The following is a 26,033-nucleotide window of genomic DNA, read 5'->3' as shown; positions in this document are numbered from 1 at the left end:
TCAGGCATGAGGAGGAGGTGGATGCTCCAATAGCCTCCTGGTGTCTGGAAGGAGCTGGGTTTCTCTTCTGGAGCTAAGGGAGCATGGGGCGTCAGGTAAAGGAGTTTGGGAGGCCAGCCACAGCAAAGCCGACAGCAGGCTGAGCAGAAGCTCAAGGCTCAGCAGTGGGGCACTAGCCTGAGGCCCACCTCCAGCAGCACTGAAGTTACACAGGGAGGTTGAGCAGCATGTACTATCCACAGCTCTCACACTCATGCCAAAGTCTGAGACTGGGCAGGTAGGGGAGCATCCCTTGTTCAGGCTGTAGCCGTAGTCAATGATTTTTCCTGTGTGGAAAAAGATGTGAGGGGACAGATATCCCACAGGTGACAGGAACAGGCCCTGCACAGCCTTAGTCTCAGGCTGGGGAGACAGCCAGGTGGAGACAATGAGACTGAGGCCTGGCTACTCCTTACCAGCACTTACCAATGCCAGTAGAGGTAGACAAGGTCACACAGTAATTGTCAATGTCTAAGCAGATGGTTGGCCACAGGCAGTAGAAATTGCTCTTCTGTTTGTTGCAGGAGAAGCACATGAGGGAGTGGGCTGTAGAAGGAGGGACGTGCTGCAGACTATGCATATCTCTCTCTGGGAGGCCTTTCAGTCTGGCTTCCCAGTGCTAACCCTTGATACTCAATTGCTTGTGGACATTTACTGGTGACATCAGACTCTGATCCTCCCAAGCTTAAGTGACCCCCAAACACAGAGTGACAAGAGAATGGCCAGACCAGCATTGAGACCTCCAGAGGGTCCAGGAAAACCTAGAAGTCTCCATGGGCCCTGTCCTGGAAGGACTTCCGGTCTCTGTTCAGGGCAGCCAGGAGAAGGAATCTATGAGGCTTTGGCCTATGAAGAATCCCAGGGTCCCAGGCACCACACTTTGCTCCACACCCAGGAGGACAGCCAGCAGCACCAGCAGGAAGACCTTCATGCTTGAGGGGACAGATGTCTGTGGAGGGCTTACAAAGCCAAAGAAACCAATCCTGAGAGATGCAGCTATTAGAGGGCCAGGGACCCAGATCAGATGGTGACAGGTGACTGGGCATACCTCACTCTCCCTAAGTGTCAGGCATCCCCACTTTGTACAGGGACCTGTCAGCATCTAGCTAGTTACAAACCTCCATCACCAGATCTGGGAACAGCAAGGCCAGGTTGGGGTACCATCAACATTTTTGGAATCTGACAGAAACCAAAACCCTGGGAGTGGCCCTTGCTGGTGGTCCTGACATAGAGGAGCGGTGATCAAAAATGGTACTGGCTAGCCGGATGCCCACAGTCCAAGCCACTCCTCAGGTGGTGCCCTAGGGGCTTTGTAGAGGGCTATGGCACTGAGTTGTTCCCTGTGGATGAGGGCTGGGGGCCCGTTCCCCTTTTTCTTGTTTCCATAGGGGCGCCCTCAGTGAGGCTCTTCCACCCACTCCATGGCTGGGAGGCAGCTTAGAGAGGAGACAGCAGGAAGGGCACAGGTGAATCTTGGCTAGGTAGGGACTCCTGATGGCTGTGGGCTCTGCACCAGGATTCCTCTGTAGGGCTGTCGTCTGTGGCACTGGATGGAGCAAGCTGGAGGCAGGCTTTGGCTCATATCAGCCTTGGACAGGGGAGGAAAAGGAATCCTGGGGAGTACAGATCTGGGCCGGCCAAGACCAAGAGGGCTGGAGCACAGGCCAGGACCCTGAGGATGAGTCCCAGGCCTCTTCTTTCTAGGCCTGGACTTCAGCCTGTATCTGAAACGTTAAAATGGATCTTTAAAAATTAGGATTTAAAAAAGATAAGCTGTTTCTCCAGCTGAAAGCAAACACCACTCCACCCCCAAGCTCTGGGGCCAAGGAAGACTCAGTGTTCCCAGTCTGGGCCCTGCATGTTGGAGTGTGCGTCTATAAGCTCTTAAAGAGTGGACTAGCTGTCCTCCCAATTTGGCCAAATTATGAATAAACTCATTTTTCCACTTTTAAAAAAACTTTCTCTTACTTGATGACAGGTGGGTGAAAAATCCAAGCCTCAGATTCAGGCCTTCAGCCCACTGGCCTGGCAACACACTGTCATCCTGGGGCTGGAGAGAGCTCCAGATGCTCAAAGTTAGGGCCAACATCAGTGCCAAACCTGGCTGGGCGTCTTTCTTCCTCAGACAGTCCAGAGAGACCACAGTCTACAATTCGTCCTCCAGAAAGTGAGGTTTTAGCCAGGAAGAGCCCTGAGCTGTCTCCAGGGAAGCTCTAGCATGCACAGCCTCAAGCAGGTTGGGTGGCATCCCTCCCTGTCCAACTCTTGCAGAGCTGAGCTAAAGCACTGGCAGGGTAGCACGAGTCTGTCTGATGCTCCCTATGGCAGCAAGAGCCAGTAGGCCCTTGGCAGTGACATCTAGGACACCCAACTCAGGACTCCTGAGTGGCCAGCAAGAGAAAGAGGAGCCTGCCTGGTCTGAAGGGATAGGAAGGGTCCATGTGCTGCAGACACTATATTTCCATGCATAATTGGCTCCAAACCAAGAGATTGCTTCTTCTTCCCTAGGGTAGAACTCAGTTCCCGGGTAATGAAGCAGTGGACCGGTAAACCTCCCCTTCGGATTAGGACTTCCTCAAAATCCCGCGCCTATCCACTGGCCAGTTTGTCCCAGCTGGAGCGCTGACTGATGGGTTCTCCTTCCTGTGCCAGACCTTAGGAAATACTCGGGGAGAGGTGGGAGTGGAGACAGCCTGGGGACCTGCCTTGGAGGCCCGACCCCAGGCTCCAGGAGCTCACTCCCATCCTTTCCCGGCCTCGGGCGTTGGCGGGCGCAGGCGACTCATCGAAGGAGGACCCAGAGTCACCGCCTCGCTGAGCTCCGGAGCGCCAACACCCTGAGCAGGAGAGGGCGAGGCCCGGGTTGGGGGTGGGGTGGGTGTAAATGTAGGTAGGGTGTCGGGGCGGGGAGGGGCGGGGCGCAAGCAGGGAGGACGACCCCAATCAGGGTGTCCTAGAGTCCTGGAGCTGCACTGTGTCTCCTGCTCTGACTGTAGGATCTGTCCGGATCCTCGCTCGTGAGCGCTCGGCGAACATTTACAGGTTCCACGTGACACCCCGAGAGGACGTGTGACCTCCAGAACCCCCCAGCGCGGTGGCGCCTGAGCTCCAGCTAGCGGCCAGTCCCTCTCCTCCCCGGCTGGATCCCTGGAGGATCGCAGGAGGACCGCCCTGGAGGGGCTGAATGGGCAGCTAGGGCACTGCAACAGCCGCTGACACTTGGCCTGTGGGGGTCCTGGCCAGACCCCATCTGGGCAGTGTGGGGGCCGCATTCTGCAGGACGGTGGCACAGCGCGGGGCGAGCGGGAGGATGCACCTGTGCTCCAGAGCCTCATCTCTGCCCCGGCCCAGCTGCCTCAGGATGTAGTCGGTGGCTTCTGTGGGCCATCGGGCCCAGACCCTCTTCCCCTCTGTGCAGGCAGTTGCCTTCACTGCTCTGGGACCCCAGCCAGGACGAACCACAGCCTCCTCCCGCTTCAGCCCCCCCCCCAGCATCCTTTCCCCGCTGCGGCTCAGGTAGAATGACCCCGCCGCTTCACCTGCGTTCCACATTTATCTTTCATGTATTTTTGTCTTCCAGCGGCCACCAAGTGCTGTTTCATCCAGTGTGCAGCTACTGCTTGTGGGCTGCCTCCTGCCTCTTTGGAGGGGCCTGATGGGAGACATCGGACAATGGGCAGGAGCTGGCCTTCAGGCTGGGCTGTTTATCTGGCACTCCTACAGACCTTGTGTACCGGGCCTGGGTGTCCCAGTCTGGGCCACCTACCATCTAACAGTTGCACCTCACTCTGTTGTAGCGTATTTCTCACAGCAGTAGTTGGGTCACCCCGTTCTGCTCACCTCACCTCCCCAGCATTACCCAGGGACAATGGAGAGGGAGTCTTTTCTTCCACACTCAGACTGAGGTGTGTGGCCAGTGTTCTGAGCTGTGGCTGTGGACAGTAAGGGGGTTCCACAGAAGGAGCTACCTAGCTCTGAACACAGAGGAGGGTTAGGGAGCGGGAGACAAGGGCAGGGTGTGAGGCAAGATGGTGGGCGAGCCAGAACAGAACTGGACTGGGACACCTAGGAAAGGAAGCCAGGCAAGGCAAGACCAGGGCACATTCATCTTCGAATATGGTGTGTGATTTGAGTGAGCATATGTATATCTGTGTGTGTTGTGCATGTATACGTACATGTGCATGTATATGTACATGTACATGTATGGAGTGTATGTGTGTGTGCCTGGTGTGAGTACATTTGTGTGTAGTGTGTGTGGTATGTGTGAGTGCATGATATGTGTGGGAAGCCGCCTATGATGGCGCCCATTTCCTGCTTCCGGGTTCTTCCCGGCCTGAACAAGCCCGCCAAATTGTCATGTCTGCCCAGTTACCCGTGACGCTAGCCTATCAGCTTGTTAGACGCGCTTCTCTGTGATTGGATACTGCTTCCCCTTATAAGAGGTTGTTCCTGCCCCCAACGGGCAGAAGAGGAACCAACGTTGAGGGTGGCAGACCTTGTTAGGTCCGGTTCGCTGTACGCAATAAACTTTGAGAGCTGATCCTGCTCGAGTCTGGCCTCCTGTCTCCCGCGGCTCCGGTCATCTGGTGGCCCGTACGGGGAAAAAGGTAAAAGACTCAGCGACGTGCCTCTTCGGCCGGGAGGTGCGATTGCTGTCGCCTGCGGTACGACGGAGGACCTGGCCCAATAACAACGGAAGGCCCCGAGCGCCTCTTCTCATCACCCTGATCAGCTACGTGAGATACAGTGGTTCCCGGGACAGGTGAGTACTGGATCGCCTGGGTTGGGTGGACGCACCTAACAGATTTTGAGCGCCACACGGGTGGACGCCGGTCTTTTTTTTTTTTTTTTTTTCTTTGCATTTGTTTCACTTTCGCTTCGCCATTGTGGGCAACGCTGCTCGCAAACCCCTCGCTAACTCCCTAAGAGTCCTGCTGCGGACCCGAGGCATCTACATAAACCGGGTCACCCTTTCGAGATTTTTGGATAGTGTTAATGAAATTGCCCCCTGGTTTTGGCCCACGGGCTCTCTAACCCTCCCGTCATGGGAGAAGTTAGGAGGGGATCTTAGATGCGCCCGAGAAGAGGGACGCTTGGATCCCATGGTTTTACCCCTGTGGGAACTGATTAGGGCTTGTCTGACGGACGAACGAACCCCCGGGCTTTGTTCAGCCCGACAGGCTCTTGACAAAGCTCGATCCGAGTGCTCGGAGGAGCCCGAAGTCACACCTGACTTTGGGCCTCCAGAGAAATACAAGGGCTCCGATTCTGATTCGGATTCGGAAGGCTCAGAAGAGGAGGTCGTCTTTGCTAAGCATGACCCTCCTACACCATTAAAAGAGGAACTTAGGGCTCGGGAAGATAAAAAGGGGAACCAAACACCACCCTGCCCGAGCTACTCCGCTTTGCGGGAGGAACTTAGGTCCTTCCGCTCCTTGGCAAGTTCGCGACCCACGATCGCCCCCTTCAGGGCGCCAGGCCCCACTGCACCGCCGTGGCCGGAAGAGGAGTTGCTCCCTGGGCTGCCACCTCCACCCGTGGCCGCCAGAGGGCGCCCATAACCTATGGCACCGCCCTGGTTAGAGGGAGAGCTACTTCCTGGGTTGCCTTCTGCGCCCCCATCTGGGGAGGGAGGAGGACGTTCCTTCCACCAGAGGGTATGGTCGCGGCTTCCCTTTGAGTGTTCCGGTCTCCATGCATTCCCGGTAGCCCTTAGAAATTAAACAACTTAAAGCTATCAAGGACGCAGTTTCAGCTTATGAGCCCAATGTGCCATTTACCATGGCGCTTTTAGAGGCATTGGCAGGTCTGTGTGATCTCTTCACCTCAACAATCTATTGGTGTTAACCCGAGAGGACTGCGCCCCAATCATATTTGGCAAATGGATGTTACACACATCCCAGAATTCGGAAAACTCAAATATGTACATGTTTCGGTTGACACCGCTTCTCAGGTTATGTTTGCTTCGGCAGAACCTGGAGAAAGGGCCACCCATGCTATTAATCATTGTCTTGCAGCCTGGGCTGCTTGGGGAAAGCCCAATATATTAAAAACAGACAATGGTCCTGCTTACACCAGCAAAACTTTTGTAACATTCTGTCAACAAATGGATGTTGTCCTTAAGCATGGCATTCCATATAACCCTCAAGGACAAGGCATCATTGAACGGGCACATCGGACACTCAAGGGTGTCTTACAAAAGCAAAAAGAGGGGATAGGCCACGGCCTAACGCCCAAAGGAAGAATATCATTGGCACTCTTTACCATAAATTTTTTAAACCTTAATCACAATAATCATTCCCCTGCCATGGAGCACAATAACCCGTCCCCGGCCGACAAAAGGCTGGTGAGATGGAAAGATGTCGTTACAGGACAATGGATGGGCCCGGATCCAGTGGTTAGTTGGACCTGAGGTGTGGTTTGTGTCTTCCCACAGGAACCAGGCTGCGAACCGCTGTGGGTCCCGGAAAGATTGACATGAGCAGTAAACTCCCCACCAGTTCCTGATAAAGCACAGGAGGATAAGCCCGCGGACACAAGTCAACTCGACCCTTCTGGGACCGACGCTCAGCGCCCGAGACCATCTACAAACTAAAATGTCTGGTTTGGAGCTTTTTCTATTCTGTGGGTTCCTATTAATCACCCCTGTTCACACAAATTTGACCAACACTGTTAAAAATATGACAGCTTGGCTGCAAGACACCTACCTACCTAAGTTTCACAATTTGTCCCTCATAGTCGGTCAGGAACTTGACAATATGGACGGTATCCAACTAGGTCCAGTCAGGTTCGATTTATCAACTTTAGGCAGTGTTATAGCCAGTTTGTGGGAACGCGTCACCTCCTGGTTCTCCTGGCCCAACCTGACTACTTGGATCCTGATTGCCGTGGCCATCCTAGTGGGGCTTGTGGTTATTAAATACTTGTTAGATCGCCTCATACAAAGTCAGCAGCAGGTTAAGATCACAGCTATGGCAGCCATGCAAATGGCAGCAGGTGGCCCATCAGGCCAGCAGGCCGCCGCATATCTCCTTCACATTGCAGAACATCAGCTATAAGAGCTGAGTGGGCAAGCCAATGACGGGTAAGACGGGAAAAGCCCTCCTGGTCAACCTAAGACAGGCTCCACTCAGATATACATGGCCTATAAGGCCAGGGATCCCTCCCGGAGTCAAATTATTGGCATTGAGATGCGAGACCAAGGGTACTGCAGTGCCATCCGCCCCAAAGGTTGGGGGGAAGGCAGGAATGAATGTCTATATGCATCCAGGTTTGGTTCACAAAAGCCTGGCCCTGCGAAAAAATGAACCACTCACCTTGAGCATGGTCCTGGCACAAGGGTATGCACAAAACAGGGTGATGCACAGCAGGGTATAGACCTCTACATTCTCTCATGCCTCGGCCTACAAGGTAGGCCCACTCCTAGGTGTCTAACAGCAACAAGGTCATAGACACCTTGGAGGGACCCACAGACCATCCTATTTTAATAAATAAAAAAGGGGGAGATGTGGGAAGCCGCCTATGATGGCGCCCATTTCCTGCTTCCGGGTTCTTCCCGGCCTGAACAAGCCCGCCAAATTGTCATGTCTGCCCAGTTACCCGTGACGCTAGCCTATCAGCTTGTTAGACGCGCTTCTCTGTGATTGGATACTGCTTCCCCTTATAAGAGGTTGTTCCTGCCCCCAACGGGCAGAAGAGGAACCAACATTGAGGGTGGCGGACCTTGTTAGGTCCGGTTCGCTGTACGCAATAAACTTTGAGAGCTGATCCTGCTCGAGTTTGGCCTCCTGTCTCCCGCGGCTCCGGTCAGATATGTATGTGTGTGTGGTATGAGTATGGTTTGTGTATAGTATGTGTGGTGTATGCAGCACTTGTAAGTGTGTATAAGTGTGTGGTAAGTATAGCACATGTCAGTGTGTATATATGATGGCGCAGGTGCCTTTGAAATGCTGTGTGTAGAGGACAGCAGCTGTGCATGGCCAAGGTGGAGCCTTGTCAAGGCCTAGTATCTCTGGTGGGGTCATTTCTTGCAAACTGCCCTATAGGGCATCTGGCTGGCTCCTTTTGTGCCATGCCTGGTTTGGGCTGTGTGAGCAGTATTTGTGCAGGTTAGATTAGCCTCGAACACTCATCTGTGGAACAGCTGCATTCCCTAGGACATAGGAGGCTGGGGTGTATGTTTCCTGAAGGAGGTCCCCAAGAGGTCACCATCCAGAGTGATGCTGTAGCAGACCTACTCGGACTCTACTTGTGCCCCTGACTCCCATGTCTCTCCTGTAGAGGGACCAATGCGTGGTACTGTTTGTCCCTTCATGAATCTGGTACCCCTGGACTCTAGTGCCCAGGCCAGCCCCTGTGGTCTGCATACATCTTGTGCTAGGAGACTGCTCAAGGCCCACCCTGCAGAGGGTGCCCCTGGCTGGCACTGTTTTGTCTTCTTCAGGGGAGGCTCTTGTGGGGCTCTCAGAATCTGGCCTCAGGTTTTGGTGAGAGCAGCCTGAATCCACACACCCATCTTCCATAATATGTGTGACATGGGAAGTGTGATTATTGTAATCTTTCTGGCTGACTGGACACCATGTGGTGACAGTGGCCATCTGGTATGACTTGGTCCTGGGCCAATGGTATGGTCATGGTCCAGTGTCCATGCCACTGTGAGGTGGGCCTATATCCCTGTGGACCTGCTCTCCCAAGGGTAAACCCTGTGAAGATGGCCTCTGGTGAGGTGACCTACTTACTGTCCTTTTCTCCCTATGTACAGAGATACCCACCTCAGTAGGCCTTGGCACTCAGGGGACACTGTTACTTTGGCTGCACTGGGGGAAATCAAATCATCCCAGGATGGGCATCTCAGCTGCCTCAGTGCTGTGGCTTTCCTAGTCCTTCCTCCTTGGTGATCTGGGTTCCCATCCTCCACCATCCATTGTGTCTGCTCTTTTTCCATCTGGCTGGCTCACATCTGAGAATGTAACCTTCAGGAGTACTTGTGTTCAGCGTTCCCCAGTCCTCACGGATATGGAATCTCCAGAGGCCTTTGGGAAGGCATTTAGTCCTCCATCTGTGTGCATTTCCAGATCCTCAAATTCCACCATCCTAACCTCAAGCAATTTTATGATTCATAGATGTGTCCTTCCTCTGTGGTTTGGACCTGCTGGCCTTGGCTGACTGGGCACTGCCCTTCTGAACATGCAGAGAAGGGCAGTGCTCCTCTCACAGCCCGGGTAGACTGAATCCTGTGGGTGGAGGCACAGGACCTTCCTCTGTGGCAACTGAGCTTGTCTTCACCTTTAAAACAGGATCTTCTGTGTGGGGTTGCTTCCTTACTCACTTCTCTCCCTTCCACTGCATGGGTGCTCTTCGGAGAAGGCTCTACCTGAGGCAGTAAGGCTGGGTGGGGCGCATGCCTCCTTAGCCCTCCTGGGTTCTCCTGAGGCTCCACCCCGGGCCTGCCCCTCATGTCTGCCTAATGACCCAGAGGCCAAGGTAGGCAGTCCAGCAGATCCAGGCAATTTTGAGAGATGTGAAAGAAACACTCCCACCCTATTTAGAAAGAGCTGACAGACCAAATAATGACTTAGAGAAGTACAATTTGGTGAGCAACTGAGGTTTTAGGGGTCACTCAAAGAGAAGTGGATGACATGGAGATGCACTATCACCAAATTTTCCAACACCTCTTTGCTACTGGTTTTGAGGATACTGATTCACACAGCAAAGGCAGGATCAAAACAGGAATGGGCTTGGGGAAAAGTTGTGCCCTCCCTTCTCATCCCACCATTATCAGGAAGCACTGTCCAGCAGTGGTGGTAATGACCTTGTTGCATTGCAGACAGGTACACAGCCTTAGAACCTGGCAGGAGCCATGGGCAGCTACACGGGTACCCACTACAAGATGGAGGCACTTTGGCTGGGGTGGGCAGAGAATTTTCTCTATACTTAGAATGACCCTTTTGCCTCTCATTCCCTAACCCTTCCCAACTTTGAGAAGTTTTGGACCCTCTCCTGGAGCAGGCCTTTATACTCACCTCCTTGGTGGTAATTAAGAGCATCCCGGCACTAGAGGCTTTGGGGGCCAGCCCTCTCCATGACTACTCTGGTAGAGTCTTCCCTAGCTTTTGTGCCCCTTAGGCCTAGGGTGACTAGAGCATCTTGAAAGAGTGGAGTAAAGAATGAATGAATGAATGAATGAATGAATGAGTGCAGGGAGGTACATGCTCTGAAGAGGAGAAAGTACCTTCTGCACAAGTAGCCTCTCTTCCCAGGGCTCAGTCATTTGTCTGTCTCCCAGGTTTCATCCAAGAGATAATCAGAAAGACAGGCCTATTATGACTTGGAGGACCCTGGCCACAGCTGAGGAAGTATTTTGTCCTAGGTAAGTGACCAGGCTCTGAAGTCAGGGGAGCCTGGTATATAGACAGGACACCTAGCAGGAAAAAGGACCAAGGGGTGTGACCTCCATGCAGTGGGTGTAGACCTTCACAATGCCCTCTTCTCCCGCCTTTCAGAGAATTCTGAGGTTTGGGTGAGGGTGCTTAGATCCTAGAGAGCACATTTAATGCTGGATGTCTCCCAGTCCTGTCTCAGGGCTAAGTGTGCTTAGATGGGTTGTGACAAGGAGCAAGGAGAGTTGGGTACTGCTGTCCTATACCTGGCTGGGACTATCTGCAGTGGAGATTAACAGGTAAGCGAGCTCACAAGAAGCCCTTAGTCCATCCTGGTGCTGGCAGATAAGGAAATTGAAGGTCTCTGGCATTGCTGTGGTGTCCACCCAACACAGTTGCAAAGAATAGATAATCAAAACTGAAACAGAAAAGGAGACAACTCTGTAGGGGAGGAAGAGGCATGTTTTACAAGGGAAGTTACAGCAGGCTGTTTTGAGGGAAAGAGAGGGTACATTTTATCCTAATAATAACCGTGTTTTCAAAGAGGAAAGAGCTATTGTATTAAGCTAAGGGGCTAGGCATGTTATGAAGCTTTGAGAAAGCTAAAAAGGGTTTCAGGAAGAATGGGGTTTGCAGCAGAGCTTATTTGTGATCAAATTGGTAAAAGTCATCTATAGGAGTTTGTGGAGGAAGGTCAGGAATCAGCGGTATACTGTGCAGAACAGACATTTGACCCCTTTGCTTAGGTGACAACAAATTTTCTTGATCCACTGTTCTGCCTTTTTTTTTTTGCATGCTGGAGATTGAACCCAGGACCTTTGACCTGAGGTACTGCCCCTCCTTCCTTTTATAATGTTTTGTTTTGAAACAGGGTTTTACTAAGTTGCTCAGGCTGGGCTCAAATTTGTGATCTTGTTGCCTCAGTTTCCTAGAATTCTGGAAGTTAGCGAGACCTTGTCTCAAAATAAAATATAAAAAAGGTCTAGGGCCTTATCTTTGTATGAAGGCTTCAATCGCCAGTATTAGGGGTGGGGGTGGGGAGGAATGTATTCCTACCAAAGTGAAAGAAAGTATATTAACTTGTTCCAACCAATTGGCTTATTGTATATTGATAATGGAGGTAAGATAAAACACAGTTCTGGATATAGTGGTCAATTTAAGTTTCTAGCCAGAGCACAATCTGTTATGATTAGCAACTGTACTGCATCCCTGGTTGAATAACCCCTGCATGGGACCTGACAGTACTGACTATTATATAAACTGAAATTCATAAGAGTAACTTGATAGCTCGCATTCCACCTGAAGTGAGTAATACATCAGGCCCAGGAGACTCTCTGAAGCCCTATGCTCCACTCAGGATTCCACCTGCTTCAGAGTCACGTTGACTCTACTGCTTATCACAGGTCATCTTTTTATCCATATCCCACAAAACAATAGGCCTCCAATGGCAGTATTTATGGCAGGTTTATCAAAATTGGCCAAATAACTGGAACCAAAAGCAGCATCATTGAAGAAAGGGCTACTGGACTAGGAATTCTAGGACAAGCTGAATGTGCTATCAGAGAAGAAAGACATTCTGTATAAACAAGCTCATTTTGGCCAGAGATTTAGCTCAGCAGCTCAAACATTTGCCTGGTAAGTGCAAGGTCATCAGTTTGATTCCTGGTACAAAAAACCAACCAACTAACCAAACAAAAAATTTCATTTTGAAAAACAAGACACACAGAGAAGATGTTACTTTAAGGAAAAGGGTAACAGACTCTTAAAAAATTATGTATTAGAAGGGTGGATGCAACAATACTTAATAAACTGTGCAGATCCCAAAGGTGGGGAGAACTTGCATGTGACAGCAAGAACTGCTGGCAGTGTGAAGTATTTGTGCGATACTAACTGGCACTGCTCAGAGCAAAAGTGAGGGCTGTGAGCTGTGGGAACTTGATGGAAACCTCAATCATGGAACACGATCAGTGGAGCTTGTAACTTAAGACACAGGCACTTCAGAGTCTGTGTTCCCTGATTGAGTGAATCTTTAAAATACTCTGTCTCTCTAATAAATGTTGCTATTCTGTGTTACTAACATTCACAAATAACAAGATACCCCATAGTACTCTTGGCTGGCATTGGAAACATACTGAGCTGTACTCCTGTTCTGCCAATTGGAAACAGATAGGCAATAGTGGCAAATAACATTGGAGTTTCATTTCTCTTCCTGTTTGTAAACTAAGAAATAATGTTTAGCTATACTCACAAATGAAATCCTGGTTTCTCTTATATGTGACCTCTTGTTTACACCCCTATTTCTACTTTTTTATTTGAAAGAGGAAAAACAATAAAAACAGTAACATAGAATTTCAAAATAAGTTAATAGGTTAACAGTGGTTAATATATTGCATATTGTTATCTTCAAAGTAGTTGCTCAGATTACAAGATATATACATGAAAAATTGATCAAGCAATATAAGCACAAACTGTTCAATGAACTAATAGAAGTAATTAGTACTGGCCGCGCTAGGTGGAACCAGCAATTGCTGTGAGTTTTGAGCTCAGTTGGCCCCTCTCCAAGGTGGCTCCAAGCCAACTGCCTGATGACCTGCAGCACTGATCACCAGCTAGTGCAGTCCTCCATGTCCAATGCTCCCTTCCACTGCTGCATGTCTCCAAGGAGACCTCCAGTGTCACTAGAGGTCACCATGTAGTCACATGTTTGATCTGCTCCTACCAAACAGTGAGTCCTGACTCAGAGAGATGGCTCCTCTGACCATTTCTTTCATCTTCTGTGATGCTTTTCTCTTTGCTCTCTCTTTGGGCTTCAGTTCTCACTTCAGATACATCCTGGGTTGAGGAGATCCACTTCCCTTCTTCTTCGCTTCCTGGCATTGCTCTATTCCAGTGTCTGGATGGCAAATCTCAGTAAGGTCTAATAAATTTATATTGGAAATTGGAAATAAATTGTATATTGGAAATATACACTGGAAGACCAAAAAGAATGGAAAAATTCTTGGATGTATAGGAATTACCAAAATCAAATCAAGAAAATATAAAAATCTTAACAAATCAATAAACCCATGAAAGAAAGACAGTCATAAGTACTTATCAACATGCAGATTTCCAGAACTTAACCCATTCACCACAGTATTCTAACAGAACTTCAGCCAAGATACCTCTCTTTTCCCCACACTTACCAATGAATTTGGAAGAGAAGGAGCAGTGACATACACATGCCTTAAAACTAGCACTATCTTGATATCCAGACAAACACTTAACAAAAACACAGAAAAAAGATAAAGAAAATTTCCAGACCAATGTCCTTAACAAACATAGGTACAAACACCTTCATAGGATACTGGCAAAAATGCAACAAATCACTAAAAATATCATACCTTATCTACAAGATGGCTTCATCCCAGGGATGTAAGGATGATTCAGTGCACACAAATAAAAAATGTACCACATCACATATATAGAACCAAGAACAAAATTACATGGTCATCTCAACAGATGCAGAGTAAGTATTGAAAAAATCCAAAATGCATGCATACATGATAAAAATCATGTAAAATAAACTATATGGGAAGACTTTATCAATCTGATAAAAATTTATGACAAATCTACTGATGAATTCAAACTAAATAGGAAAAAAAAAACCTGAAAGCTTTTCCTGTAAAGTAAGGGCCAAGACAAGGCTATACACTATCACCTCTCATAGCCAATATAATATTTCAGTCTCAGTAATTCTGGAAGAGAAAACAATAAAAGATATGTATTAGAATGGAAGAAGTCAAACTATTCTTATTTTCAAATGACATGGGTCTTCTTTTACATAGAGGACCCATAAAAGTTTCCAATGAAGGACACCTAGAACATTCAGCAAAATAGCTCAAAGAAACAAATCCACCAAAGTAACAGGATTCAATATCAATACAAAAAAATCACCAGTGTTCCTGTAAACCAGTAATAAGCTCACCAAGAGAGAAATTAGTAAAACAATCCTCTTTATAATAGCATCAAGAAAAATTAAAATTAACCAAACCAGGGAAATGAAAGACTTCTATTAAAAAAAAAACCATAGTACTCTGGAAAAGGAGATGAAAAAACTCATGAGAAAATGGAAAGATATCTCCTTGTCATGGTTTATGTTTGTGTTCCCCAGGCCTCATGAGTTTGCATTGTTCATATATGATGGTTCATTGTATAGTACTTGGATTGATGGTGTCAGTGCTCCACCCACATAGGGGTGGAGCCAAGATGTGATGTAATGGCAGGAAGAAGGTGTGTCTTTCTCTTTGCTGGTTCGAGCTTGCTGTTTGCAGCCACCATGAACGGCAGTCCAGCCATGCTCGCCTGTCTTGGAGCCAACTGACTGTGGACTGAAACCTCCAAAAACTGTAAGAAATAAACCTTTCCTTTCCCAACATGGGCATCAGGTATTTTGTCTCACCGATGATCATAAAATAACTAAGACACTTCTGTTTCTCAACACCAGAACTAATAGCAAAGTAGCTACAACTCCAAAATTGATATATTCAATGCATTCTCAATCCAAACACCAAGACCATTCTTCAGAGCATTAGAAAAAAAAATCTTACAAAGTTCACATGTAAGTAGAAAAGACTCAGAATAACAAATGCAATACTGGGTAAAAGAACAAAGCAGGAAGTGTCACCATTGTGAACTTAAAATTATATTACAAAGCTATATGGTAAAAGTAGCATGGTACTAATACAAAAAAGATGTGAATCAGTAGAATAGAAACAAGGGTAGAAGAACAATGCTGTGAACATTTAGCCATCTAATTTTTGACAAGCAGCCAAAAATATACGCTGGACAAAAGACAGTCTCTTTAACAAGTGGTTCTGAGAAAACTGATTATGCCCATTATGGTTGTGAATCCACTAATTGTCAGTTCGAGTGATGAATATCCACCTGAATTGAATCCACCTGATTTTGAGTGTGGACAACACACCCAAGGAGGATTATGTTTTTAATTTTATTTAAAAGGAAAAAGAGAAAAACACAGAACAAAACAAAGCGGTGTAAGGGTACACGTAATACAGAACAACAACAACAAAAAAGACAGTAAGAAATCACCAGTTAATAGATTACATATTATCATCTTAGAAATAGTTGCTCAAATCACAGTATCAAAGAATACAAAGTGGACGTTCAAACAGTGAGACTGCAAACAGTTGTGTTCAATGATCCAACCAAAAACATTAATATGGTCAGCTATTTAACACCCCTAAACACACTTGCTGTTGTATCCTTTAGAGCTCTTTTTTTCCCTCTCTTTTTTACAACAAAATTTACACATTTTGGGTTTTATTACTCCTTAGTTCTTATTACTTTTTTGGGGGGAGAGAATAAAGTCAAATATGGCAAAACAAAGCTGTCAGTCAAAACCAAGGATAGACATAGCACATGATGTAAAACAGAGTACAAGGTTATCAACAATGGTTATCAACAATGTCTCTTGTTTCCTTAAAAAGAATTGTATATCTCATTAGATATTGTTGAACAAAACAGTAGAGAACAAGACCAATAAAACTTAAACATTGTAAACATTACAGGACGTCCAAAGGAGACAATAGTCAAACCAGAATGGGCATCTTAGTGAATCTTATTGCCTTCAAAGTAGTTGCCTATACCCTCAAACTTGATACTCTCATACAGAATGGAATAGAGTCTAATCAGTCAAAACAAGATAGTGGGAGTATTATAGGACTTCAAAACAAGTTAATAGGAAATCAAAAAAAGTTACTATTATAACTCTTGCAATTTTTAAAATTTTTCCCCTTAATTAAAACCAACATAAGAAATAACTAAATAATTTTTTTAAAGAATAAGGGAGAGATTGAGATAAAACAGGACATACCAATATAACAATACAGGTCAAAGCATGACTGTTTCAGCAACCTAGTGCTTCACCACCAAATAACCCGACTTAATAGTAGTTACCATAGTGTCTGTCTTTTTTCCTTGAAATATTTGAATAAAACTTCATATACTATAGCTTCAAATATTTCCATATCAAGAAGCCCAGAATAAAGCCTTTCCAATCAATAAGTGAAAACTTTATAAGACTTCAAGGCCACATAATGGGGAATCATGATTACCACATATTTTTACATATTTGAATCATTACTTACATTAGGGAAACTATTCGGGATTCACACATGCAAGATTGATTTATTTCACTTATGAGTATGGTCTCAAGCTGCGCCCATTTATTGATAAATATCTCAATGTGATCCTTCTTTATAGCTGAATAATACTCCATTGTATAGAAATACCACAACTTTTTTATCCATTCCTCAGTTGATGGACACTTGGGTTGTTTCCAAGATCTGGCGATTACAAATTGTGCTGCTATAAACATAGGTGCACATATATCACTGTGGTACGATGCTTTCAGTTCTTCTGGGAATATGCCTAGAAGTGGAATAGCTGGAATAAACGGGATTTCCAATCCCAACTTTTTGAGAAATCTCCAGACAGACCTCCACAAAGGCTGTACCAGTCTACACTCCGACCAACAGTGTAGAAGAGTTCCTTTTACCCCACATCCTCTCCAGCATTTGTTGTTGTTGGTTTTCTTGATCCTGGCCATTCTTTCAGGAGTGAGATGATATCTCAGTGTGGTTTTAATTTGCATTTCTCTAATGACCAAAGATGATGAACATTTTTTCATGTATTTATTTGCCATTTGTATTTCTTCATCTGAGAAATGCGTATTCATCTCAGATGCCCATTTTTGGATTGGATCTTTGAATTTTGGGGGTCTGAGTTTTTTTAATTCTTTATATGTTTTAGACAAGAGTCCCTTGTCTGAGAGAGAGTTCACTAAAATCTTTTCCCAGTTTGTGGGTTTTCTTTTCACTATGCTGGAGATTTCTTTTGACACGCAGAAACTTTTTAATAAGAAGTGGTCCCAGTTATTGATTCTGGGAAGTATTTCCTGTGCGGTTTGAGTCCTGTTCATGAATTCTCTACCTACTCCTATGTCTTCAAGGTTTCTACCCAATTTGTCTTCCAATAGATTTAGTGTTTCTGTTTTAATATTCAGATCTTTGACCCATTTAGATTTTAATATAGTACATGGTGATAGACATGGGTCTAGCTTTAGTTTTCAGCAAATGGAGAGCCAGTTTTTCCAGCACCATTTATTAAAGAGACTGTCGTTCTTCCAGTGAACCTGCTTGGCTCCTTTATCAAAGATAAGGTGGTTGAGTGTGTTTGTAGTTGTGGTTGTATCTTCTAATCTATTCCATTGATCTTCGGCTCTGTTTTGAATCCAATACCATGTTGATTTTACTACTGTTGCTTTGTAGTATAACTTCAAGTCAGGTATTGTGATGCCTCCTGTTTTGTCTTTGCTGCTTAGAATTGCCTTTGCTATTCTAGGTCTCTTCTGGTTCCAGATGAAATTTAGGAGTGATTTCTCTAGACCTATAAGGAATGTTGACGGTATTTCTATTGGGATTTCATTGAATCTGTACAACAGTTTTGGGAGAATGGCCATCTTCACAATGTTTGTTCTTCCTATCCACGAGCAAGGGATGTCTTTCCATTTTCTGAGATCATCCTCAATTTCTTTTTTCAGTGTATTATAATTTTCACTGTATAAGTCTTTCACTTCTTTTGTAAGAGTAATTCCTAAACATTTCATTTTTTGCTTGCTAATGTGAATAGTCAGTTCCTCTTATTTCCCTCTCTGTGATTTTGTTGTTCATGTATAGGAATGCTATTGATTTCTGAGTATTGATTTTGTATCCAGCCACATTACTGAAATTTATTTATTGTATCTAAGAGTCTTTCAATGGAGTTTAGGGGGTCTTCTATGTAGAGTATGATGTCATCTGCAAACAATGATAATTTAACTTCTTCCTTTCCTATCGTTACCCCTTTTATTTCTCTCTCTTGCCTAATTGCTCTGGCTAGTACTTCCAGTACTATATTAAATAGGAGTAGTGATAAAGGACATCCTTGTCTTTTGCCTGATTTTAAAGTAAAGGCTTTCAATTTTTGGCCATTTAGTATGATGCTGGCTGTTGGTTTGTCATAAATGGCCTTTATTATATTGAGGTAAAGACAATCTATTCCAATTTTCTGTAAAGTTCTTATCATGAATAAATGTTGGATCTTATCGAAGGCTATTTCTGCATCTATAGAAATGATCATGTGATTCTTATTTTTGGCTTTATTGATATGGTGGATTACATTTATTCATTTGCGTATGTTGAACCATCCTTGCATTCCTGGGATGAATCCCACTTGGTCATGGTGTATAATCTTCTTGATGATTTGCTGCATCCTATTTGCCAATATTTTATTGAGGATTTTTGCATCTGTGTTCATTAGGGAGATCGGTCTATAGTTCTCTTTTTTAGTTGGGTCTTTCTCAGGTTTTGTACTAGAGTAATATTTGCTTCCAGGAATGACTTAGGAAGGATGGCTTCCCTTTCAATTTCATTGAATAGTTTGAGGAGTGTCGGCATTAGGTCTTCTTTGTATTTCTTGTAGAATTCTGCAGTGAATCCATCTGGGCCTGGGCTCTTCTTGTTGGGTAAGGACTTAATTACATTTTCAATTTCATTAACAGAGATTGGGTTATTCAACAGTTTTACATCCTCTTGATCTAGCTTTGGTACTTCATATGTTTCTAAGACTCTGTCTATTTCTTTTGTGTTATCAAACTTTTGAGAGTAGAGGTTTTCGAAATAGGTGTTGATGATCTTCTGTATTTCTATTGGGTCTGTAGTGATTTTACCTTTTTCATTTCTTATTGCATGAATTTGAGCTTTTTCTTCCCTTTTTAAAATAAGGTTGGCTAGGGGCTTATCGATTTTATTTATTCTTTCAAAGAACCAACTCTTTGATTCATTGATTCTTTGGATTGTTTTCTTAGTCTCTATTGCATTGATTTCTGCTCTGATTTTTATAATTTCCTCTCTTCTTTTGGCTTTGGGCTTGACTTGCTCTTCTTTTTCTAGCTGTTTGAGGTGTAGCATCAAGTTATTTATTTGTATTCGTTCTGTTTTCCTGATGTGGGAACTCAGTGCAATAAATTTTCCTCTCAGGACGGCTTTCATTGCATCCCACAGATTCCGGTAAGTTGTATCTGCATTTTCATTTTCTTTTACATATTGTTTAATTTCTTCTTTAATTTCTTCTGTGACCCACTGATTACTCAAGAGTGTGTTATTCAGTTTCCATGTGTTTGCGGATTTTTACAGTATCTTTTATCATTAATTTCTAATTTCAGAGTGCTATGATCGGATAACATGCAAGGGATGATTTCAACTCTTTTGCATTTGTTTAAATATGTTCTGTGAGCTAATATATGGTCTATTTTAGAGAATGATCCATGTACTGCTGAGAAGAATGTGTATTCTGATGTTGTTGGGTGGAACATTCTGTATATGTCTATCAAATCCATTTGTTCGCAGGTGTGATTCAGTTCTGTTATTTCTTTGCTCATTTTCTGTCTGGTGGATCTGTCCCTTGGTGTCAATGGCATATTAAGGTCTCCTGTTACAATTGTGTTACTGATAATTTGACTTTCCATTTCTGTTAATAGTTGTTTTATATAACTGGGTTCTCTGGAGTTTGGTGCATATATATTTAAGATAGTTATCTCTTACTCTTGGAGTTTTCCCCTTACGAGTATGTAGTGACCTTCTTTGTCCTTTATGGTCATTGTTGGTTTAAAGTTCACGTTGTCTGCAAACAGAATGGCTACTCCTGCCTTTTATTGGATTCCTGCTGCATGAAGTATTGTTTTCCATCCTTTGATTTTCAGTCTGTGAGTATCCTTCTGGGTTAGATGGGTTTCCTGTAAAGAGCCTATGGTTGGATTTTGTTTCTTGATCCATTCTGCTAGTCTGTTTCTTTTGATTGGTGCATTGAGACCATGTACATTAATGGTTATTACTGTTAAATGCTGGTTTATTGTAGGAATGTTATCTCTCTGCTGTTGCATCTTTATTTTTCTGTTCTGTTTAATTATTTGCTTTGTTTAGTGGTTTGTTCCTTTGTGTATCTAAACTGTGTTTCAATATTTTTTGCAGGGTTGGTTTGGTGTTCATGAAGTTCTTCAGCTGTTCTTTGTCATGGAAGTATCGTATTTCACCATCAATTTTGAATGATAGTTTTGCAGGATACATCAGTCTAGGTTGGAAATCATTTTGCTTTAGGATTTGGAATACTTCACTCCATGTTCTTCTTGACTTTATTGTTTGTGCTGAGAAGTCTGCTGTGATTCTGATAGGTTTTCCTTTATAAGTGATCTGTCTTTTCTCTCTGACAGCTTTTAATAATCTATTCTTGTGTTGGATTTCTGGGATGGTGATTATTATATGTCTGGGTATAGTTTTATTTTGGTTATGACTATTTGGAGTTCTATATGCTTCACTGATCCTGATGTCAGTTTCTGATCTCATGCTTGGGAAATTTTCAGCTATTACTTCTCTAAATATCCTCTTGACATCCTTTATGTTGTCTCCTTCTTTTTCATTAATCCCTATCATTCTTATGTTATTCTTCTTTACATCGTCTTGCAGTTGTTGAATTGTTGTTTCCTGATTCCTTGTTATTTTTAAAAGATCTTTCCTTTCCTGTTCACTAGCTGCAATCCTGTCTTCAAGGTCTGAAATTCTATCTTCACTTTCATTAAGGCGGTTTTTACAACTTTCAGTGGAGTTTTTTATTTCCCGTATATCTCTGTGCATCTGCATTATGTATTCTGTTTGTTTCTTATATTGCTCGTCTGGGGATTCTATCTTTTTGTTTAGTTCCTCCAATTTTTTTATCTGTGTTTTCTTTAGATATATGCAGAATCTCTTTCATTTCTTTTATCATTTCTTCTTTTATCTGGGAGATTATTTCGAGTTTGAATTTCTTTAAAGCTTCCTGGAGTTGCTTGTCAATTTCAGTAGCTATTGTGTCCAATATTTGAGGTGAATGGCATATATTTTCTGCTATACACGTTGCTCCTAGAGTTTCTTGAGATGGGCTGGGGGTTTGTGGTTGTAATTTGGTCTTTCATTTTGTCATTTTCCTATATTTCTGTGCTTCAAGTGTTATTTGAAAGCTTCCTCAGGATCTTTTGAAAATCCCCTTCTATGTTTGCAGCTACTGAGACTCTGGCACCATGCTACCCCAAGCCACTGGGCCTGCAGAACCAATGGCCCTCCTCTGCCTGCTCAGAACTCTGCAGTTCCAGATAAGCTGGGCCCCAGGGACACTGTGCGCCCACCTGCCCCCTGGAAGCTCCACAGCTCTCCAATTGCTGCCGGGATGTGGAGGCGGATGTAGACGCTTCAAGCCCACCTCTCCACTTCACTTCACTGCACCTGGAAGCCTGGAGGGACCCAAACAGTCCGGGCCGAGCTATCCACAGTCCTCCAGACACACAGGGAGGCCAATGCAGGCACCCAGATCCACCTAGCCCCTTCTCTGCACACCGATGGCTAGGGGCGGCAGTCCAGAATGGGCTGGGCTCCAAGGATAGTGTGGGCCCGCCCACCTGTCAGAAGCTCAGCAGTTCTCCAAGTACAACCGGGATGGGGAGGCGGACGTAGAGGCCTCGAACCCACCTCTCCACTTCACTGCACCTGGAAGCCTGGAGGGACCCAAACAGTCCAGGCCGAGCTATCCACAGTCCTCCAGACACACAGGGCTATAGAGAGGAGGCCTCTCTGTGTGTCTGGAGGACTGTGGATATCTCAGTGCCCAAATCTCAGACTGTTCCGGGCCCTCCAGGCTTCCTGGTGCAGTGAAGTGGAGAAGTGGGTTTGAGGCCTCTACATCCACCTCCCCATCCTGGTTGCACTTGGAGAACTGCTGAGCTTCTGATGGGTGGGTGGGCCCACACAATACCTGGAGCCCAGCCCGCTCCGGACTGCCACGCCTAGCCATCGGTGTGCAGAGGAGGGGCTGGGCGGATCTGGGGTGCCTGCATCGGCCTCCCTGTGTGTCTGGAGGACTGTGGATATCTCGGCGCAGACTGTTTGGGTCCCTCCAGGCTTCCAGGTGCAGTGAAGTGGAGAGGTGGGTTTGAGGCGTCTACATCTGCCTCCACATCCCAGCTGCGATTGGAGAGCTGTGGAGCTTCCAATGGGCAGGTGGGCGCACAGTGTCCCTGAGGCCCAGCTTGTCTGGAACTACGGAGTTCTGAGCAGGCAGAGGAGGGCCATTGGTTCTGCAGGCCCAGGGGCTTGGGGTAGCGTGGTGCCAGAGTCTCTGTAGCTGCAAACATAGAAGGGGATTTCCAACAGATCCTGAGGAAGCTTTCAAATAACACTTGAAACACAGAAATATAGGAAAATGACAAAATGAAAGACCAAATTACAACCTCAAACCTCCAGCCCATCTCAAGAAACCCTAGGAGCAATGTATATAGAAGAAAATATGTGCCATTCACCTCAAATATCGGACACAATAGCTATTGAAATTAACAAGCAACTCCAGGAAGCTTTAAAGGAATTCAAACTCGAAATAATCTCCCAGGTAAAAGAAGAAATGATAAAAGAAATGAAAGAGATTCTGAATATATCTAAAGAAAACACAGATAAAAAATTGGAGGAACTAAACAAAAAGATAGAATCCCCAGACGAGCAATATAAGAAACAAACAGAATACATAATGCAGATGCACAGAGATATACAGGAAATAAAAAACTCCACTGAAAGTTGTAAAAACCGCCTTAATGAAAGTGAAGATAGGATTTCAGACCTTGAAGACAGGATTGCAGCTAGTGAACAGGAAAGGAAAGATCTTTTAAAAATAACAAGGAATCAGGAAACAACAATTCAACAACTGCAAATGATGCAAAGAAAAATAACGTAAGAATGATAAGGATTAATGAAAAAGAAGGAGACACAATAAAGGATGTCAAGAGGATATTTAGAGAAGTAATAGCTGAAAATTTCCCAAGCATGAGATCAGAAACTGACATCAGGATCAGTGAAGCATATAGAACTCCAAATAGTCATAACCAAAATAAAACTACACCCAGACATACAATAATCACCATCCCAGAAATCCAACACAAGAATAGATTATTAAAAGCTATCAGAGAGAAAAGACAGATCACTTATAAAGGAAAACCTATCAGAATCACAGCAGACTTCTCAGCACAAACAATAAAGTCAAGAAGAACATGGAGTGAAGTACCTCAGATCCTAAAGCAAAATGATTTCCAGCCTAGACTGATGTATCCTGCAAAACTATCATTCAAAATTGATGGTGAAATACAATACTTCCATGACAAAGAACAGCTGAAGAACTTCATGAACACCAAACCAACCCTGCAAAAAATATTGAAAGACAGCTTAGATACACAAAGGAAAAACCACTAAGCAAAGCAGATAATTAAACAGAACAGAAAGATAAAGATGCAACAGTAGAGAGATAACATGTCAACAATAAACCAGCATTTAACAGTAATAACCATTAATGTACATGGTCTCAATGCACCAATCAAAAGAAACAGACTAGCAGAATGGATCAAGAAACAAAATCCAACCATATGCGGTTTACAGGAAACCCATCTAACCCAGAAGGATACTCACAGACTGAAAGTCAAAGGATGGAAAACAATACTTCATGCAGCAGGAATCCAAAAAAAGGCAGGAGTAGCCATTCTGTTTGCAGACAATGTGAACTTTAAACCAACAATGACCATAAAGGACAAAAAAGGCCACTAATACTCGTTAGGGGAAAACTCCAAGAGGAAGAGATAACTATCTTAAATATATATGCACCAAACTCCAGAGCACCCAATTATGTAAAACAACTATTAACAGAAATGAAAACTCAAATTATCAGTAACACAATTGTAACAGGAGACCTTAATATGCCATTGACACCAAGGGACAGATCAACCAGACAGAAAATGAGCAAAGAAATAACAGAACTGAATCACACCTGCGAACAAATGGATTTGATAGACATATACAGAATGTTCCACCCAACAACATCAGAATACACATTCTTCTCAGCAGTACATGCATCATTCTCTAAAATAGACCATACATTAGCTCACAGAACATATTTAAACAAATGCAAAAGAGTTGAAATCATCCCTTGCATGTTATCAGATCATAGCGATCTGAAATTAGAAATTAATGATAAAAGATACTGCAAAAATCCCGCAAACACATGGAAACTGAATAACACAGTCTTGAGTAATCAGTGAGTCACAGAAGAAATTAAAGAAGAAATTAAACAATACGTAAAAGAAAATGAAAATGCAGATACAACTTACCGGAATTTGTGGGATACAATGAATGCCGTCCTGAGAGGAAAATTTATTGCACTGAGTTCCCACATCAGGAAAACAGAACGAATACAAATAAATAACTTGATGCTACACCTCAAACAGCTAGAAAAAGAAGAGCAAGTCAAGCCCAAAGCCAAAAGAAGAGAGGAAATTATAAAAATCAGAGCAGAAATCAATGCAACAGAGACTAAGAAAACAATCCAAAGAATCAACGAATCAAAGAGTTGGTTCTTTGAAAGAATAAATAAAATCGATAAGCCCCTAGCCAACCTTATTAAAAAAAGGGAAGAAAAAGCTCAAATTCATGCAATAAGAAATGAAAAAGTTGAAATCACTACAGATCCAATAGAAATACAGAAGATCATCAACATCTATTTCGTAAACCTCTACTCTCAAAGGTTTGATAACACAGAAGAAATAGACAGAGTCTTAGAAACATATGAAATACCAAAGCTAGATAGATCAAGAGGATGTAAAACTGTTGAATAACCCAATCTTTGTTAATGAAATTGAAAATGTAATTAAGTCCTTACCCACCAAGAAGAGCCCAGGCCCAGATGGATTCACTGCAGAATTCTACAAGAAATACAAAGAAGACCTAATGCCGACACTCCTCAAACTATTCAATGAAATTGAAAGGGAAGCAATCCTTCCTAAGTCATTCCTGGAAGCAAATATTACTCTAGTACCAAAACCTGAGAAAGACCCAACTAAAAAAGAGAACTATAGACCGATCTCCCTAATGAACACAGATGCAAAAATCCTCAATAAAATATTGGCAAATAGGATGCAGCAAATCATCAAGAAGATTATACACCACGACCAAGTGGGATTCATCTCAGGAATGCAAGGATGGTTCAACATACACAAATCAATAAATGTAATCCACCATATCAATAAAGCCAAAAATAAGAATCACATGATCATTTCTATAGATGCAGAAAAAGCCTTCGATAAGGTCCAACATTTATTCATGATAAGAACTTTACAGAAAATTGGAATAGATGGTCTTTACCTCAATATAATAAAGGCCATTTATGACAAACCAACAGCCAGCATTATACTAAATGGCCAAAAATTGAAAGCCTTTACTTTAAAATCAGGCACAAGACAAGGATGTCCTTTATCACCACTCCTATTTAATATAGTACTGGAAGTACTAGCCAGAGCAATTAGGCAAGAGAGAGAAATAAAAGGGGTAAAGATAGGAAAAGAAGAAGTTAAATTATCGTTGTTTGCAGATGATATGATACTCTACATAGAAGACTCCCTAAACTCCATTGAAAGACTCTTAGATACAATAAATAAATTCAGTAATGTGGCTGGATACAAAA

General features: G+C 44.2%; 2 protein-coding genes across 2 annotated transcripts in view; one reads left to right on the top strand and one right to left on the bottom strand.

Moving 5' to 3' along the window:
* LOC100727466 (lymphocyte antigen 6E) lies at positions 1-970 on the bottom strand. Its single transcript, XM_003463717.3, has 3 exons — positions 919-970; positions 466-585; positions 1-326 (listed from the first exon to the last, which is right to left on the bottom strand). Exons 1-3 carry the CDS (start codon positions 968-970, stop codon positions 1-3), a joined length of 498 nt encoding a protein of 165 aa, XP_003463765.3.
* A 1,599-nt stretch (positions 971-2,569) lies between these two features.
* Positions 2,570-26,033, top strand: part of LOC100727186 (cytochrome P450 11B1, mitochondrial-like) — a 58,644-nt gene continuing 35,180 nt past the window's right edge. Inside the window, 3 exon segments of the mRNA XM_063231347.1 lie at positions 2,570-2,585; positions 3,036-3,106; positions 3,283-3,418. Of these exon segments, the coding sequence (XP_063087417.1) occupies positions 2,570-2,585; positions 3,036-3,106; positions 3,283-3,418 (223 nt within the window).

This window comes from Cavia porcellus, unplaced genomic scaffold (assembly GCF_034190915.1).
Source record: "Cavia porcellus strain 051 isolate PalLab524CR breed Dunkin Hartley unplaced genomic scaffold, mCavPor4.1 scaffold_19, whole genome shotgun sequence".
Lineage (NCBI taxonomy): Eukaryota > Metazoa > Chordata > Mammalia > Rodentia > Caviidae > Cavia > Cavia porcellus.
The sequence above is the reverse complement of the archived record's forward strand: the minus strand, read 5'-3'. Positions and strand labels throughout refer to the sequence as shown.

Excerpts from the sequence above, each read along its gene's own strand:
- LOC100727466 (XM_003463717.3), bottom strand. The coding sequence starts at position 970 with ATGAAGGTCTTCCTGCTGGTGCTGCTGGCTGTCCTCCTGGGTGTGGAG. Across the intron at positions 586-918 it reads CCTCCTGGGTGTGGAGCAAA|CCCACTCCCTCATGTGCTTC; the intron begins GTGTGGTGCCTG and ends CTCCTTCTACAG. Across the intron at positions 327-465 it reads GTCTACCTCTACTGGCATTG|GAAAAATCATTGACTACGGC; the intron begins GTAAGTGCTGGT and ends TTTTCCACACAG.